General features: G+C 51.6%; 1 protein-coding gene across 3 annotated transcripts in view; it reads right to left on the reverse strand.

Annotated features, from left to right (window-relative positions):
• ADGRD1 (adhesion G protein-coupled receptor D1) overlaps nucleotides 1-18739 on the reverse strand; it is a 116581-nt gene that overhangs the window by 55638 nt on the left and 42204 nt on the right. For all 3 annotated transcript variants that reach the window (XM_036921841.2, XM_036921844.2, XM_036921840.2), the window contains 4 exons: nucleotides 12985-13102; nucleotides 11872-11982; nucleotides 10110-10185; nucleotides 6560-6701 (listed from right to left, as the gene is read on the reverse strand). In XM_036921841.2, the coding sequence (XP_036777736.2) occupies nucleotides 6560-6701; nucleotides 10110-10185; nucleotides 11872-11982; nucleotides 12985-13102 (447 nt within the window). The remainder of the gene's footprint in view (nucleotides 1-6559; nucleotides 6702-10109; nucleotides 10186-11871; nucleotides 11983-12984; nucleotides 13103-18739) is intronic.

Genomic DNA, 18739 nt, shown 5'->3' on the forward strand with positions numbered 1-18739 from the left:
CACGGCACACTGCCCTTATGGGAGACAGACAGAGAGGGGAGAGACGTGTGTGTACTGCTTCGTTTGGCACAAATGAAATGCAGAAAGGATAAATCAGAAATTAAGAGAGCTGCTCATGTAGGGGGCGTGGAGGAGGTGAAGCACAGCGGCCTGGGTGCGTCTCAGGACCACGGTCAGACCCGACTCACCCCAGAGAGATCAGTGCCTGCCGCAGACCAGAACAGGACTCATCTGCAGCGGAATGCACACCACACGGGGGAGCCTAGCCACATGGGCGGGAATAGTAAACCACCTCAGGGGAGGAGAGAGCCGGCTGCAGGTGAGGGCCAGTGACAAAGAGAACGTGAGTAGATGCGTCCTGGCTGCACTTTGCTCCCCACAGGGTAAGGGTTAGCAATTCTGGAACCACTCTGTGTGTGTGCTGGGCTTCATCTAATAAGTAAAAAGACTGAGAACCATGAGAGCCAGGTTGCTCCTTTTGGAGAAAGAGGGATGTAAGGAAAGGCTTGGGTGAGTCCTGTGGTCTCTGATTGGAAACAGTCATCAAAGGAACTCATGTTTTTAACACACACACATACAGGTGGGTAGACATAGTTAATGCATCTGTGCATGTCTGCTTGTATGAGTCACACATTGGGGGATCAAGAAGCAATAACACCCCAGGAGAAAAGGGCACGCCCAGCACCCGCAAAGCCACATGTTGGAGTCCAGACCCCCAGTATCTCAGGATGTGACTGTATCTGGAGACAGGTCCATATGGGCGGCTCTGATCCCACAAGACTGGCATCCTCGTGAGAGGAGATGAGAACACAGACACGTGCAGAGGGGCGGCCACGTGAGGCTGTGGAGAGAGGGCGTCCCCACGCCTGGGGGACCCAGTCCCAGCCTGCAGGGTGTGAGAGAACACGGTCTGCGGTCTCAGCCACCCCGCAGCCCCAGGAGCTCACACAGTCTGATGTGGAGCCACATGGAGCGTCCCATCTCACCTCTGTAGTGTTCCTGTCAAAATGCCCAAATGCCTCCTGATCATGAGAAAACACCAGACAGCCTCACCCTGAGGGATGTTCTGCAAAAACCTGGCCTGGACTCCAGAGGTCATGAACACAGAGGCTGAGAAGCCATGAGCCAGGGAAGGCGTGGAAAGAAAAAGGCCCAAACCAGCAAACTGGCAGGTCAGTTATATCACAGTGCATTTCCAGGTATCAGTAATGATGCTTTAAAATTCAACACTGGGGTAAGATGGGTGGGAGGTATCTGGGGACTCTACAAAATTAATATTTTGTAATTTTCTGTAAGTTTCTAATAATTTCAAATAAAAAACTAAAGAACAAAAAGAGCATAAGCCAGTGACCTACTGGCTGAATTCAACCCACAGATGTATTTTGGTCAACAAAATGAAAAGCAAATTTAATTAACTGCCAAAAATATACATCCAGAGATATCATTTAAGTCCAGATTTATGGCTTCTCTTCAAAACTGAGAAGCTGTGGCTATACAAGAAGCCAAGTCACACCCTCTGAACCGCAGGACAAAGGCAGTGGGGTGTGATGCCCCATTCCCATGCTCACAGCTCAGGCTGGCTGCTGGGCTCTGACCTCACCACCGTGCCTGGTTTTGAGAAGGTTCCAGACCCTGAGGGCACATAGCCCCAGTGGGTGGGAGAGAGCCGAGGCTCCCCACTGGGCCCCACCTCAGACCAGGTGAAAGCCCGGGTTCTGCAACTCACAGGAGCTCCCAGCATGTGGCCCACAGCGGTGGGGGGGGACCGCCTCTCACCATTCAAATGGGGCAGTTGTCAAGGGGTACGCGGTCAGTGTTTCCACGTTAGTGCTGGGTATGTTCCTCCCGCCAGCCCCTCCAAATGGACACCACCTGGCCCAGGGCGTGTGACCCTTCTCCTGCTATCCCCTGGGGCTTCACATCTTGAGATGGGGACACGACACAGAGGCACCTCTGGGGTGCCCCAGTGTGCTGCTGAGAGGTGCATGGTGGCTGCAAGTCAGAGCCGCCAAGCGTCTCTGCAAAGGGCACATTCCTGTCTGGCCACAGCCTATCACTGAGCATGGCTTGGTCCTCAGGGGGTGATGTCAGAACGTGCACTGCAGCAGGCCTCCCAGGCCGGCCCGTTCTCAGGGTCCTGCTGCCAGGCCCAGGGCTGTCGCCGGACTCACCCACTCCAACTCCATGACAATCCTGGTTGGCAACCTATCTTTGGCGACAGCCAGGCAGATTGCAAGCCCATTAAGATTAGACAACAGCCATTAAAACCGACACACCTAGCTCTTTGAGAGGCTTATTTTTGGTGTAGAATCCTGGGTTTCCAAGGAATTGAATTCTGTCAGGCCTTGCTTCTGAGGCGGCAAGTTTTCATCCCCACTGGCAGGGAAAGGTGGCAGTTCAGCCTTGGTTTACAAATCAAGATTCTGATCAAATGCTGTGAGAGCTTTTAACTGACATGAGCACCACGATTTTGGATCCATCTTTAAGTCAAAAGACTTTGGATGCTTGCTCTTGGGAGAGCTGACAGTCAGGAGCTGCCTGTGGGTTCAGCGGGCACCCTGGCTACCAGTTCAGGAGTGGTGTTTGTCTTGGTCCCCCTCACCTGGACCATCACTGAAACAGCCTCCGTCAGCCCAGCTCCCGGCTGCCCAGTCTGAGCTGAGGGGCCACTCTCTGGAGTGGCCCTCCAAGGGGCAGTGGGAGCCTGTTGGCAGAGTCCCCTGCAAACTGGCACAAGGGGGGCTGGCTGACAGGGGGCTGGATCTGGGTTATCTCATGGTTTGGGGAGCAGAACTCCTCAGTGGAGTTGGAATGGGGGCTCTGAATTGTACACTCAGCTCCAGGCCCGGCCACTCATGGTGCTTCCAGGACACAGAGCAGGGGCCCCAGCCACACTGGCTGTCAAGGTCTGTGACCCGCATCCCTGCTCACAGGCCCACACGGACCCACAGTGAGCACTGGGTCTCAAAGTGAAGCCCCTGGATATCAGGGAAGTGGGCTCTGAGGTCTTTGAGACCAGTGACTGACCCGAGTTGGTGTCCTAAGAAAATACAGAGATAATTTTTTTAACGTAGGGATCCTTGTGAGATGAAGTAAATTGATGGCAGAACATCACGAAAGAAGTTGGCTGGGAAGACATACTGGCAGAGGGGCCAGCTGACCAGTGCAACCTTTCTGTCTTTGTCTTACTAGCTGAAAAGTCTCTTTGCAAAAACTCTAGAATGAGCCATCCTCTAAAAGTAGCTTGGATCAGGCAGTGTGGCAGGGGAGGGTGTCTGCAGCAGGACATGGAGGGAAGTAACCAGAATCCTTCAGACTGCAGGGCAGGCTCCCCAAGGGAAATGGAAATGTCAGGACTACAATCTAGTGACTCAGTTTACCACTGTGCTGCCTCTCTGGAAGCTGGTGAGCGCAGGGTTCTGGGGATGGGAAAGTGGGGCAGCTGCATTGTGAAGCAGGGAAGGCGGGAGGTTGGGGTCCACAGGGGGGTGGGAGCAAGCAGACAGAGGCATGGGGTCCTGTGGGACAGTGCCCTAGGGATGGCACTGTTCCAGGGAAGGAGGGAGCCTGATAAATAGAGCACTGCCCACTCCTCCAATTCCAGGCTCACACTAACCTGATCTAATAGGGATGGTGGGTGTGGAGTTTGTGTGTGTGCATGTGTGTGTGCTGGGTCTGGGTGTGCATGTATCCACGATGTATGTGCTGGGTCTGAGTGTGTGTACCCATGTGTGTATTGATTCTGTGTGTATGTATGTGTGTGTGTGTCTATGCTGGGTCTCTGTGTGTGTATGTCTGTGTGTGCTGGATCTGGGTATGTGTGTGTCCATGTGTGTGCTGGGTCTGGGTGTGCACAAGTCCACATGTGTGTTGGGTCTGGTGTGTACACATGTGTGCGCATGAGGCACATGTGCCGTGTGAGCTCACCAGGCATTCGGGCACCACGAAGCCCAGTATTTGGCCCGTCTTCTCCCTTGCCTGCCAGGCAGCCCGCCTCCCTACCTTAGTCCTGGGCCTGACCCCTAATTCTGCTCTGCAGCCTCCGTCCGGCACACCCCAGACACCTGCTGTGGGCCTGGCTCCCTTTGCTAGGACAGGTTCACCCTCAAACACATGGGCTCCAGTCTCACAACACACCTCTCTGCTTTCATGGGCTCCTGGCCACAGATTGTGGCACGTCAAAGCTGCATCGTGACCTCCACAACAGCAGAAGGGCCGAAAATGCCTCTATTTCCTGGGGGACCAATCTTCCAGGTGGGCGGGCCTGGTGGAGGCCTTCTCGTGGCAGCAGAGGGGTGAGCATGCTCTCCATGGGGTGAGTAGTCACGCAAGCCACACACATACCAGCACTGCCTGAGACGAGGTTCTCACAGCACAGGGCTGACTTTCAGCCCTGCGGTCACTCAGCAAACGCTCACTGAGCAGCGGCTCGGAGCCGGAGCTCAATGCCAGGCATTGTGGGGAGGGAACCTGTGATTCCATGGGTCAAGGGCAGCTTCTCAGGAAATACAGGCTAGCTTAAGAGAGTGTCTGTTTGTATAAATAATTGTGAAACACCGTCCTCAGCCATGCAGCTAAGAGCATGCTGGGGTGATGCCCTGGGAAGATCGGGGGGCACAGGGGTGGAGCTGGGACTGGGCCTCTGAGATGTGGGAGGAAGCCCTCCCGGATAAAGGGGGGGCCCACACCAGATGGAGAGGGTTGGGACTCCAAAGGAAAGCATCTCCATGTGGTTGGAGAAAAGACTTGGGCGGAAGGTGGGGTCTGATGCCATCCACACATCAGTGACAATAGAGACAGATAGGCCCCTGGACCGGGTGCCATTTCGAGACGTCTGAGAACATTTCTGCAGTCTGAAAAACAACTTTAGGCAGTTTGAGGAGAGCAGAGGCACATGCTGAATGGCAGACCTGTAGGGCCTGTGATGCAGCACACTTCCAGGTGCCTGGCAGCGGGCAGAGAGCAGGGTGTGAGGGGACATGCTCCTGGTGGCGTCACACATGATGGCCGGAATGTGGGAGCACCCCCCGTGTCCATCGTGGACAGACAGCTGGACAAAACGTGCTGTACGCTGAGGACACTGCTCTGTAAGATCATCCAGACAAGGGACCAATCCTGTGTGATCCCACTTACATGAGGTCCCTTGAGTCGTCACATCCACAGACAGAAAGACTGGGATGGTAGAGGCCAGGAGCCAGGGGAGGGAGGGGCTCGTGTTTCATGGGGACCGAGTTCAGGCTGGGAAGATGAACAAGTCCTAGAGACGGAGGTGGGGAGGCTGCCCTACAGGGTGAACGTGCTAATGCCCCAGCAGATTGCACTTAAAGTGGTTATGATGGTAACTTCTATGTTATGTAAACTTTACCACAGTTTAAAATTATTTAAAATGATTTGTGATGAAGAAAGAGAGTGAGGTCGGCGGTGGGCAACCTCAGGTCAGGGTTGGGCCTGTAGGTTTGTGGAGGAGGGCTTGGGGCCTGGAGGAGGAGGGGGGAAAAGGCTCTGGAATAAGGTTTTCTCTGAGGCAGAGCCAGAAGTCTGCCCTGAGAGCGTGGGGGCAAATGGGAGTAGGTAGGACACCCTAGGACGGCAAGCGCAGAAACCATGCTGTCTGGAGGCAAGTCAGCTGCTGAGGGATGATCCGACACCAGGACGGCCTGGACATGGTGGGGCTCCCCAGGAACCAGAAAGGCCTGGGGCTGCCGGGGGGAGCAAGGCGGGTGCCAGGACAGTGATGGCGTCCTGGCTTGACTTCACATGCGGCCAACAAAAGGGACCAAGCGCTGTGGTGGCACATAGTGAGTGTTCAGTTAATGCCAGTGGAACAGGGTGTGACAAGGTGGAGTGGAATGGGATACAAAGTCCTGGAGGGAACCATCTGGGATGACCTCAAATGACCCAAAATGTTTTGAGCTCTTTAGTTCACACCTCAAGAAATCATGACCCTCGGGTGCTGAATCAACACCACAATGTCAGGACCCTCTCCTGGCACAAGAAAAGCTGCGCTTTCGTAATGGACAGTGACACATCTGTCCCCCATGCCATCTGTCACGTCATTCTTACCCACTGTGAAACATAAGTGAACGTAGAGAGAACTATAGTTACGATACAGCTGGACAGACAGCTCATCACTCAAAACTGAGCGTGCAAACTGGCCTGCCCAAAGCTCTCAGTGTGTCTCTCAGACAGAATGTTCTTCACCTTGTTAACAGCCATTATCCACATGTGAGAAGTGGCCAGTTTGCCCCCTTGTCCAAGAAGGACACTCACTGAAAATCAGAAATCCATCCACACACATCTGGGAAAGTGGCCTGTGGTCCCCAAGGCCTTCTCCCCCAGCACGTCCTGTGGGACCAGCCCCATGTTGTCCCAGGGCCGAGCCACTGCCAGTCAAACGTTCAAAACCAGTCCAAGAACGGAGCTTGAGGAGGGCACAAGGCCAATTGCAGCCAGTACCAGCACCATCTAAGATTCTTTATACAGTCATACAGGCAACCAAGTATTCCTCAGTGCAACACCAAACCAGAGAGCGGAAATGAGGCGAATTCACTTAACTCACCCGTTTGTGCCTGAGGTGGACGGTGATAAGAGGAGAGTCAGACAGGTTTTGGGAGAGGGTGGGCGCTGGGGAGACCTCCAGGGAAATCAGGTGGCTGGTGGCAGACAGTGAGCAGTGTTTGTACTTTGCCGCCTCAGCAATCCTTGGAAATAAAGGAACAATCGTTACAAAGCAGGAAATGGGGTGGGCACACAACTGGAACTTGGGGACTGCTGACATTTTCGAGACAAATCTTATCTGGATGGAACTTTGATTTCTACCCTTCAGTACCCACTGTTTCTTGAAGGTTTGATGTCACTCACCTGAGACGGGGTCTTGATCTCAGTTCACTATCCAGCAGTGCCATGGCACAGGGTGTGAACACAGGCCAGAATGATGGGTTTGGACCTCAGGAATCCTGCCTGCTCGGCTGTGTGACTGTGTCACTCGTCCTGTCTGAGCTCCAATCTCCCTACCTATGAAGTGTGATCAATAGCAGTGGGGTGGACACCTGTTGTCTGGCTGCCATCGTTATCCACTCATTCTCCTGATCACGGTCTGGGGGACCACCCCCTTCCTCACATCTGGCCCATGTGCTCTGCTGCCGGCCCAGCCTCAGCTCAGTACTGAACCCTTCTGTGCAGGCCTGAATTAATCAGAGCTACATGTCAGCCCTAATCACGTGTGGATTTGATGATGATTATCTTAAAGGCAGAGTAGCGAGGGCACCCAATCATCCTGGGACCTGGTGGAAGCAAACGCTTGCCTGTCATGTCTAAGGGCAACCATTTCATTAAGAGAGTCACTGGGTGTTGACAGTGACCCTCAGATGGCCGTACTGCCGCTGTCTCTATTCCATGGGGACAGGACAAGTGGAGATGGCCAGGCATTTGCCCAGGTCCACGCAGCCTCTGAGGGCCCCCAGCTGGGAGAAGAAAGCCAGGCCCCAGCACCCACGTCTGTGCTGCTCACAACTGTCAGCAGCACCTCTGCTCCTCTCTGCCCTCTGACGCTGAGGACAGGACACAACGAAGGTGGAGGCAGTCCTCCCTGAGCCACTTGGATGGGTTTTTTCACCGTTAATTTGGACACATTTGCTTTAAGTGCTGACTTCAGAACTTCATCCAGGTTGAAGATTCAACATGTGAAAAAAACATGTTCTCATTTCTGGTCTCATATTTCCAAAATGATTCCCGAAAATAATAATGTTTGACTTCAGGAAAACAGCTCATCACTGATTCACTACTCTGTGATGCAGTCGGGAGTGGGGGCTGCTGCCAGTGGGGACAGGGCTGCAGGGGGATGGACTGCCTGGGTGGAGCTCAGAGCCCAAGATTTGCAGCGACAACTGGGAGCTGCCCATGATGACCTGGGTCCTGGCGGATCAGGTCCTGAGGCTTCCAAGAGTCCTCTCTGTGAACGCCTGGCCCCAAGGAAGGCATGGTACCTCATTGGCCAAGCTTCCCACAGGGCTGTGGACCCCCCAGTGAGGGCAAACTCAGCCCCTTGCCTGCCCACTGCTGCTGGCACTGACAGAGGAGCATGTCTGTCTGGCAAGGGTGTGCAAACAGGCCTGGATGCCGCCTAGTTCCATAAAAAAGAGTTATGGGCACGCAGCCGCTCCATCCCTTATATTGTCTGAGTGGTTGTGACAAAGACATTGGAGCCCCCCAAGCTGAAAATATTTACTGTTTGTTTCTTTATAAAAAAGTTTGCCAGCACCTGGCTGGAGCCAGGATTCTATTAAATGTCCTGACCTGCCAATTTGCCTTTTCCTTTTTTACCCATGTGGAGAAGGAGGGGAGTTTCAGATGTGGTCCAAGTAACACTCCCCTGCAAGCTCTTACCCTTGGCCCACAGAAGAGCCCAGCTGTGCCTCATAAGTCCACACTGCATGCATTTCAGTGAAAAATCAGTTCCAATCTGAACCTTTGGCAGGGAGAGGTGTAAATAAAGGGAGCCCAGGATAGGGCCATTTTTCCTTCATAATCTTGTGTTTGGAGAAATTTTCCCCAAATAGTTAAGAAGGCATATTTTTGAGGAAAAGAGATTGCATTTTTTCTTTACAATTCTCCTGAAGAATTCTGGAAATCTCACTCAAAGAGTGACAGGCCCCTTTCTCTAGATACAAGGAAACTTCTCCACATGCACACTTTCCCAGCGACTGGGGCAGAAAATGGTGTTTCCTCCAGGTCTACAGCAAGGTCACGGCTGGCTTCATCCCCACCCTGCCACTCCCCAGAGGTTCTGCGCAAGGGGCTGTCGCTCCCACTGAGGCGGTGGGAGAGGATCTTTCCCAGAGATGCAGGATTGGAGGGCTCAGCCACTTGTAACATTACAAGGTATTAAACCATTCTCATTGTCTGCAGGCAGTTAAATTGCCACCTGCTCTCCCCCACAGATGAACAAAGTGCCCAGCTGCAGCGCCAGTGTCTGTGTTCCTCCACATGGGCAGGTGACGGGGACCTTTCAAGGATGCCCTTCCTCCCACCACCGATGGTCCCACAGAGGAAGGCACCTCACCAAGGCCAGGCCTGGAGGTGCCGTGTGGCTCTCTCTTCAGGCACCTTCTCCCAGCCCCTGCTCTGGGCCAGACATGGGGACAGAGGTAGACAGGAGCCCCCAGTGGGGACAGGCCTGCTGCCATCAGACATGGCTTCACCCCCAAACACTGGCTACAGAAACAGGCCCCTCAGTGCACACCTTGGTACTACCCCCTGTGCAGGCCCTGAGCTCTGCCTCCCTGCTCTGTCCCAGGGACCCCATGAAAGGAGGAGTGGGTCTCTTCCCTATTGTCATGTGGAGAAGCCAGCCCCTCCCTGTGGTCTGAGTAGGGCCAACACTCCTAAGCCCCAGAGGGTCATGGGAACAGCACTAGCCAATGAGAGAGCAGGATCCTCTGGTCACCATGATGGGGCAGGGGTGGGGAACAGGATGGCACGTGACCCAAATGGCCCATCACAGCCCTCGCTGGGTGTTCATGGCCATGTTCAAGGCTCCTCCCCTTCTAAGATCACAGGACCCAAACCCACATGCCCCAGGCTTCTGGAGCCATCCATGCCTCTGTGGAGGGGCCTGCCTGGAAAGTGAGCCAGTGCAGAGAAGAGCAGAGGCAGGAGACAGAGAGCCCAGGTTGAGACAGCATCCTCTGGGTTCCTGGCTCCAGCCATGCCTGAAGCCAACACACTCCTGCAATTTAGTCCTACGAGACCTGGGTCCCCAGCCTAAGCTGAGGTGTCCAGCGCATTCTGACTACTGTAGGCACGTGCTGCTATCCCCCCTCTCTGCAGAGGTGGATACTGAGGCCCAGAGTAATTCAGTCACTTGCCCAAGGTCACACAATGAGTTCCAGGCAGGGCTGATAGGATCGTCCAGCCTGTGCCCCTGACCCCTGTGCTATCAGGGCTGGGGCACCTCCCTCCTCTCAAAGTGAAGTGCCAGGCATTGGGGAGTTCTGACACAGTGTTGTATGTGCCTGTGATGGTGGGGAAGGCAGGTGTCATAGTGGTCAGCCACTCAGCAAACCAGCGCCAAGCCCGCCCCCTCTGTGCTGAGTGGCCCAGAGACTCACCTAGTGTTGGCCGGCTGGATGTTGTTCAAGTAGCCGTGCACTGTGCGGTAGAGAAGGCCCACAATGGTGGTCCAGGCTGGGGAGGAAGCAGAGGGTCACAGACATCTGTCACCACTCCAGATGACAAGCAGAGATACACAAAGTCCCCAGCCAATCCCACTGGCCCAGCAGTGCACAACATAGACCCTCTCCCCCAGGAATGGCAGCAGATTGCCAGGGGAAGGAAATGAGGGACACTCATGGTCAAATCTGCCACGGGCAATCTGCACAGAGACTGACTCTTCAACCAAGAGCACAACCGTGACTGTTGCGGCTCCTTGAAGCCCACTCAAGTCTGGCTGATGCTGTAAACCCAGGGAAGGCCAAGCTTGCGGGGGGCACAGCTGAGCCCCAGCTATGGATGTGATGCCAGCCTGTGGCCCTGTGGTGTGGCTGTGAGTGTGTCTGGTCTGCTTCTGCACATGGAGTGTGTATGGCAACACCAGTGCTTGAGCAAGACACAGATGCAGATTTGTGAGGAGCAGCAGTCACCTGGAGGGCCCTCAGGCTTCCTGGGGCCCCTCCTCTCTGTGCCACCTCAACTCTGAGGAGGGAGTCATTTGTCCCTTCATTTCCCTCTCCCAGCTTAACCGAGCAGGCTGGGAAGAGCAAGCCATCACTGGCTTCCTGAGGACTCTGGGGATGTTTGTTGAGTTTGTTTAACATCTCAGGATTACACTTAAGAGTTGACATTACTCTTATTGTGTGCAGGGGTCAGTAGAAATCTCATTTAATCTCAAACATGTATGAGGTAGGTACTAATATTGTTCCCATTTTACAGGTAAGGAAACTGAAGCATGGGTGGGTTGGTGACCTGCCCAAGGCTGCGCTGCCGTATGTAGCCGAACCAGAAGTTCCGGCCATAGAGCTGGTTCTGCTGCCAAGTTGGAAGACCTTGCACAGCGAGGCCGTGGCCCTGCCGGCTTGGGAACACTGAGGGCTTCTAAGCAGTCGCGGCGCAGGTGATGTGGGACAGGGGAAGGTTATGCGTGCCATTGGTGGACTGCAGTGTCACCCCTGGACACTCATCCCTGTGGTTCACCCCGAGCGTGGGGACAGGCCCCAGGAGCAGGAGATGCCCACCTCACAGACACAGAGGGCTCCTTGCTGGGCAGGGGCACCATGGGCCCTCACCACCCAGGCTGGCCTCAGTACCCAGTCTCTAAGACAGAACCCTGGGGACCACCAGTGCCCTGACCAGACCTTCAGGAGCTGAGGATCTGCACTCTCCATGACTACGCATCCTACTGGGAGGGACGAACATGCCTGGGGAGGCACATTCACTTTTTGGGGACCAGAGGGGATAGTCATTGCAGCAAAAATGGCGGGAGCCACCTGGACCCCACAATGTTCCCAGGTCAGAGGGAGTCATCGGTTCCCCTTGGCTGCTTGTTCATTATGAGACCTACCTCGACCCCCAGGAGAATAGAACCCAGGTTCCCTGAGCAGACAAATCCCCCATGGAGCCCGAGGCCCCCTGAGTGGGGGAGGGGATGGCCACATCTAGGACATGGGGACACACAGTGTCCTTCACAGACGGCCAGAATCATGGGGAACACTAGTCTACTGTGGATTCCCAGCCCCCTTCCCAACTTGGCCGCGAGGTGGAGTGGGCTCACGGTCAGCCTTATGAGGGGACACCCGGGGGCTTCTGGTGACACTGCTCCTGGGGACACACGGAGGGGAGCTCCCTGGGAGTATCCCCAGACAACAGCGCACTCACCTTGGCTGTGGAAAGCCTCATGGGGAATCTCGATGTAGCTCTGGCCCTGGGCTGGGAAGCGGTAGTGGGTGGAATTCATGGTCTTCGGAAGGACTTTGGCCAGTGAAAACTCTGACGGCAAAAACCAGAGAGGAAGGTAGTCAGTGAACTGCACGGCACAGGACGCTGGGCTGGAAACCCACCTGCCTCTGCTTTTTCTAACAGAGCAGGTACCCTGGGGAATGGAATTACCTTTAGAAAATGAGGCCCTGAAGAAATGAGTCCAGGGAAGTAACTGTGACCACGTGGCTGACATGTCTGCCTGGCTGCCCTGGGGGATCTAGGCCTCAGGTGACCCCTGGCCCCTGGAGGCAGCCCTCAGTGCTCAGTGCCTGCCCCCACCCGCACGCAGTTATGCAGTGACACCCGTGCACTGGGAGGCTACTTGCCACGCCCTGGGGGGGTCCCCTGTGCCACAGCAGAATGAAAATACTGCAGACACTCACCTTTGAAACATCAGGGAAATGGTTCGTGGCAGGAGGTGGCTATTCGGCTGGCAAACTCCCACCAGAACTGACCCATGTGGGTCAGCTGAGCTCGCTGTCAAGTTCGGCTCTCGTGCAGAGCCTTAGCAGAACTCCCCCTCCGTAAAGACCTCAAGCAGGAGCGCCATGACAGCGGCTTACCTGAGACTGTTTGCCAGTTATCTTGGAAAAGCAGATTTGGGGCTAGCCCCCACCCAGCTCTGGGAAACCCAGTTTTGTGCTTTTTATCCCAAGCATTCAAGGGAACTCTGCTTCCTGACTCCTGCCCCTCACTGAGGTGACTGACACACGCAATGGGCTTGGCTCCCATCACCACCAGATGCTCATGGGGTCCTGTGAACGCATCATGGCTGAACACAGCTGCCCTGATGTGACTCTGTCTTCCTGCACAATGTAATTTTGCATAAAGCAACATAGTTTAGGAAAGTAGAGAGGCCTGGCTGAGCTAGCATGGGAGGCGCTGCGTTCCATGTGTGTGGGAGAACGCAGGTGGAGACGGCGCAAATTTCCGCGAGCAAGCTGCCCCGCCTGACCCGGCCTTGCCTGCCAAGCGGCTACCCACACTCCCCACCTGTTGCCGCCAAGCTACCTGCTATGGAAGAAGAGCCCGCGATGGTGACTTGGGGCTCGCTGGTGTGCAGGTTGTAAGCGATGTGGCCCATGACAGTGTCGACTGTGTCTATCAAGCCCAGCACCACAGTGTTGTCCTGAAAACAGAAGGGAACTTGCTCAGTGACCGCATGAGACAGGTGCCTCAAACACACAAACTAAGCTTTGTGAACACTCTGCCAGCCTTCCTCCAGAGGAAGTATACCCTGTGGCTGCCGCGTGTCCTTGCCGGCCAGCCTCTGTCCTCACAACGACTAGATGAGAGGAGCAAGACAGACAGCCACACTGTTTCCCCATTTCACAGACATGGAGGCGACCAGTGAGGTTACTCAACCCAGCCAAGCTTGTAGAAAGTGGACCTGGGCCAAGGTGACCCTGCTCACCCAGGCCGTCTGCTCCAAGGCTTCTGTGCTTAGGCATGGGTGACTGACACCCACTTCTGGCTCCAGTCTGAGCTCAGCAACTCTGCCCACCCCGTCCTCCCACAGTTTCATCCTATTCTCTGCAAAGGGGTGGGGTGCTTCAGAGGTGCCAGCTTCCGGTAACACCTCTGGCCTCCTTGGCCTGCCTGGAATGTCCCTTCCCCTTCAAGGGCCTGTGCCCCCAAGGCAGAGGCATGGCACGAAGGCATGGCTCCCTGCTCGTCACCCAGTGTCCCTGCAGCCAGTTCAGCCTGGCATGACTGTCCCTCCTCATCAGACCCTGAATCCCCCAGGGGAGCCACGGCTGTTCATCTCTGCCATCACACCCCTTCTCTCCTTCCTGCCTTTCTGAAAAAGCATCTGTCTGCTGTTAAGCATCCTCAGCATTATCTCATAAACACACACTCTGCAAGAGTCTAACGAGCTGGAAATAGAACACAGAGGCCAATTTTAAACACTTCCCTTCAGGCCTATGGCCTGATTTCAATCAACCAAACACCGTTCAGCACATGAAAATCTGTTTCTGGCATGCAGCTCTGTTGGGTAGTGGCTGATTCATACCTTTTCTTTAACGTATATTAGAGCCTGCCTAAGTATGAATAGTTTCATGATTATTCATATTTTGTGGCAGAGCATTCGGAAAAAGTTAATTTAGAATGATGCAGAATATGTAACTGCTCAGGTTCCCCACTGGCCATCCTCTGGGTATTTCCTAGACTGCAGCCCTGGACACAAAGTCCTCCTGGAAATCATGAAGGGACCTCAAGTAATTTCTGGAGGGCTGTAGATTTTTAAATCTTCCTTCCTTGACCTACTACTCCTTCAGGTTCAAACACCACCTCCCTTCCTCAGGACCTGCACTTCTTAATGCTTGAGGCCCTCCTCCAGCCTCTCAGCAGGAGGGGCTAATGGGGGAGATGGCCTCTAGTACCTCTCCTTTCTCTCTTCTTCCCCTTACTCTGCCACTTTTCCCACTCTGCTTTAGACTTCTTGATTGTCAGTCTCTGTCACATCCAGTGAGTCTTTTGGTTTCTGTTCCCCTTCTAACTGCCCAAAGGGCTCAAATCCCCAACAATCTCTTCTTCTTACTGTCTTCTTTTTTGTGGGTAGATGGAAGGGACTGAATTGTCCAGGAAGGTAGGAGGCACATCAATAAAAGAGGAAACCACCAAAAAAAAAAAAAAAAAAAAATCCAATGGCCAACAGGCACATGAAAAGATGCTCTACATCACTAATTATCAGGGAAATGCAAATAAAAACCACAATGAGATATCACCTCACACCAGTTAAGGATGGCCAGCATTGAAAAGACTAAGAACAACAAATGCTGATGAGGATGCGGAGAAAGGGGAACCGTCCTACACTGCTGGTGGGAATGTAAGCTAGTTCAACCATTGTGGAAAGCAATATGGAAGTTCCTCAAAAAACTAAAAATAGAAATACCATTTGACTAGGGAATCCCACTCCTAAGAATTTACACAAAGAATATAATTTCTCAGGTTCAAAAAAAAATATGCACCCCTATGTTTATCACAGCACTATTTATTATAGCCAAGATATGGAAGCAACCTAAGTGTCCATCAGTAGATGAATGGATAAAGAAGATGTGGTACACATACACAATGGATAGTATTCAGCTATAAAAAACAAATCCTACCATTTGCAACAACATGGATGAAGCCGGAGAATATTATGCTCAGTGAAATACGCCAGGCGGAGAAAGACAAGTGCCAAATGATTTCCCTCATTTGTGGAGTATAACGATGAAGCAAAACAGAAGGAACAAAACAGCAACAGACTCACAGACTCCAAGAAGGGACTAGCAGTTACCAAAGGGGAGGGGTGGGGGAGGGCGGGGGAGGAGGGAGGGAGAAGGGGACTGAGGGGTATTATGATTGGCACACGTTGTGTGTGGGGCATCATGGGGAAAACAGTGTAGCACAGAGAAGGCAAATAGTGATTCTGTGGCATCTTACTACACTGATGGGTAGTGACTGCAATGGGGTATGGGGGTGACATGATAATATGGGTGAATGTAATAACCATTGTTTTCTCATGTGAAACCTTCATAAGAGTATATATCAATAATACCTTAATAAAATTAAAAAAAAATTTGTTTCTAGGTAAGATTATATCGATCTTAAATTCATGACCTGTTTTTTTCTCTTTTGTCAATGTTAAGCCCAATCTCATTCAGTTTGAAAGTGTTCAAGTAAAAAGTTCATTAAATGTAAACCCTAGACCAATCTCGTTAATAACAAGAGAAGGAAATGTCATTTCTGCCTCAAACTGGCAAACATTTTTCAAACATTACAGAGCTTCAGGAGAATGAGACTTCAGTATTACTGGTGTGGTGTGGCCCTTCTAAGGAGGCAGTTACGAGTCCTCCCCACCTTTTCCCAACCCTGTTGAACAACCTTGCAAGTCACATGTTGAGATGGCAGCTTCAGAAAATAGACAGAGGCAGGATCCCTAAGTCAAGGGGTTGAGAAGAGCTCCTCCAACTCACACTGGATTTTGCATGAGTGAGAAGTAAATGTCTGCTGTGCCAAACCACTGCGATGTAGGGCTCTATTTGATACTGCAGCGTAGTCTAGCCTGGCCTGACTAATACAGCATTGCAGAAGAATACTTAACATGTTTGTGACATAGTTAAGGAAAAACAGATTAAATGAGATATACAGTGTATTTGTAGAAACATATGCATATATATGCCTTGACAACCAGTTTGTAAGGGATACATACAAGAGTGTCCACAATTGTTACCTCTCAGTCTTAGTACAGGTGATTTTTATTTCATATATATTTTTATGACCTGCATTTTCTAACTTCTCAACAACATATTCACTTGTTTTACTGTTTAAGGAAGTAAAATCAATGATGCTATTCCTAAAAATAAAAGTGAAATTATTCCATTCTCTTTTATAATTATCTGGAGTTCAGAGAAAAAGAGCTTTTTGTATTTTACACTTATAAATTCTACTTTTTTCACTTAATCAAATGGTCTCCAAGCACCAAACATATTTTTATACCATTCAAAAATAATGTGTGTGGAGGCGGAGCCAACATGGCGGCGTGAGTAGGACAGTGGGAATCTCCTCCCAAAAACATATATACTTTTGAAAATACAACAAACACAACTAGCCCTAAAAGAGAGACCAGAAGACGCAGGACAGTGGCCAGACTGCAGCTACACCAGCGAGAACCCAGCGACTGGTGAAAGGGGTGAGATACAAGCCCCGGCCCTGCGGGACCCGAGCGCCCCTCCCCCCAGCTCCCGGCGGGAGAACAATAGGCAGAGCGGGAGGGAGACGGAGCCCAGGACTGCCGAACACCCAGCCCCAGCCATCCGGGCCAGAGCGCAGACACAGTATATGCCCAGGGGGCCCTGGATACTGGGAGAACAGGGGGTAAGACCTCAGAGCGGGTGCTGAAGCTGATGCCCCTGTGACAAAGAAAAGCGGGGGCTTTTTGAAAGTCTTAAAGGGACAGGGACTTAACAGCTTGACGGAAACAACCCAGGTCACAGTATAGCAGCTGGAAATTACAGGGAAAACCGGGTGCACTAACCCCCTGGGCAACAGCTCTGAGACCCCTCACGGAGGCAAACAGTCAAGCAGCTCCCCCATCCATCACCCCACCGGGCGCTGCGAAAGCAGAGAAGCAGCCTGAGACAAATTCCGCCCACAGAAAGGGAAATTTCTCCCTCCCGGCCAGGCAAGACACAAAGACCCACTCTACACGCAATTACCCAACACAAGCCACTAGGGGTCGCAGTTGCCCCAGTAAAGAAAGGCCAGTAGTAAGTGAAAATTTTGGCCCTCCCAGCTGACAGTCAATAGCACCTGTCAACATGAAAAGGCAAAAAAATATGATTCAGACAAGACTAACCCAGACAGCTTCAGCATCTGCTACATCTTCCCCTGAGAAGGAATCTGGGGAGATAGATTTAGCCAGTCTACCTGAAAAAGAATTCAAAACAAAAGTCATAACCATGCTGATGGACTTGCAGAGAAATATGCAAGAACTAAGGAAGGAGAATTCAGAAATAAAACAAGCTCTGGAAGGACTTCAAAACAGAATGGACGAGATGCAAGAGACCATTAATGGACTAGAAAACAGAGAACAGGAACGCAGAGAAGCTGATGCAGAGAGAGATAAAAGGATCTCCAGGAATGAAAGAATTTTAAGAGAGCTGAGTGATCAATATAAAAGAAATAATATAAGAATCATAGGCATTCCAGAAGAAGTAGAGAGAGAAAAGGGGATAGAAAATGTCTTTGAAGAAATAATTGCTGAAAATTTCCCCAAACTAGGGGAAGAAATGGCCTCTCAGACCACAGAGGTACACAGAACTCCCATGACAAGGGATCCAAGGAGGGCAACACCAAGACACATAATAATTAAAATGGCAAAGATCAAAGACAAGGACAAAGTATTACAAGCAGCCAGAGAGAAAAAAAAGGTTACCTACAAAGGAAAACCCATCAGGCTATCATCAGACTTCTCAACAGAAACCCTACAGGCCAGAAGAGAATGGCATGATATACTTAATGCAATGAAACAGAAGGGCCTCGAACCAAGACTACTGTATCCAGCACGAATATCATTTAAATATGAAGGAGGGATTAAACAATTCCCAGACAAGCAAAAGTTGAGGGAATTTGCCTCCCACAAACCACCTCTACAGGGCATCCTACAGGGACTGCTCTAGATGGGAGCACTCCTAAAAAGAGCACACAACAAAACACCCAACATATGAAGAAGGGAGGAGGAGGAATAAGAAGGGAGAGAAATAAAGAATCATCAGATTGTGTTTATAATAGCTCAACAAGCGAGTTAAGTTAGACAGTAAGACAGTAAAGAAGCTAACCCTAAACCTTTGGTAACCACAAACTTAAAGCCTGCAATGGCAATAAATTCATACCTTTCAATAATCACCCTAAATGTAAATGGACTGAATGCACCAATCAAAAGACACAGAGTAATAGAATGGATAAAAAAGCAAGATCCATCCATATGCTGCTTACAAGAGACTCACCTCAAACCCAAAGACGCGCACAGACTTAAAGTCAAGGGATGGAAAAAGATATTTCAAGCAAACAACAGAGAGAAGAAAGCAGGTGTTGCAATTCTGGTATCAGACAAAACAGACTTCAAAATAAAGAAAGTAAAAAAAGACAAAGAAGGACATTACATAATGATAAAGGGCTCAGTCCATCAAGAGGATATAACCATTATAAATATATATGCACCCAATACAGGAGCACCAACATACCTGAAACAAATATTAACAGAACTAAAGGAGGAAAT

The sequence above is a fragment of the Manis pentadactyla genome, chromosome 14 (genome assembly GCF_030020395.1).
Source record: "Manis pentadactyla isolate mManPen7 chromosome 14, mManPen7.hap1, whole genome shotgun sequence".
Lineage (NCBI taxonomy): Eukaryota > Metazoa > Chordata > Mammalia > Pholidota > Manidae > Manis > Manis pentadactyla.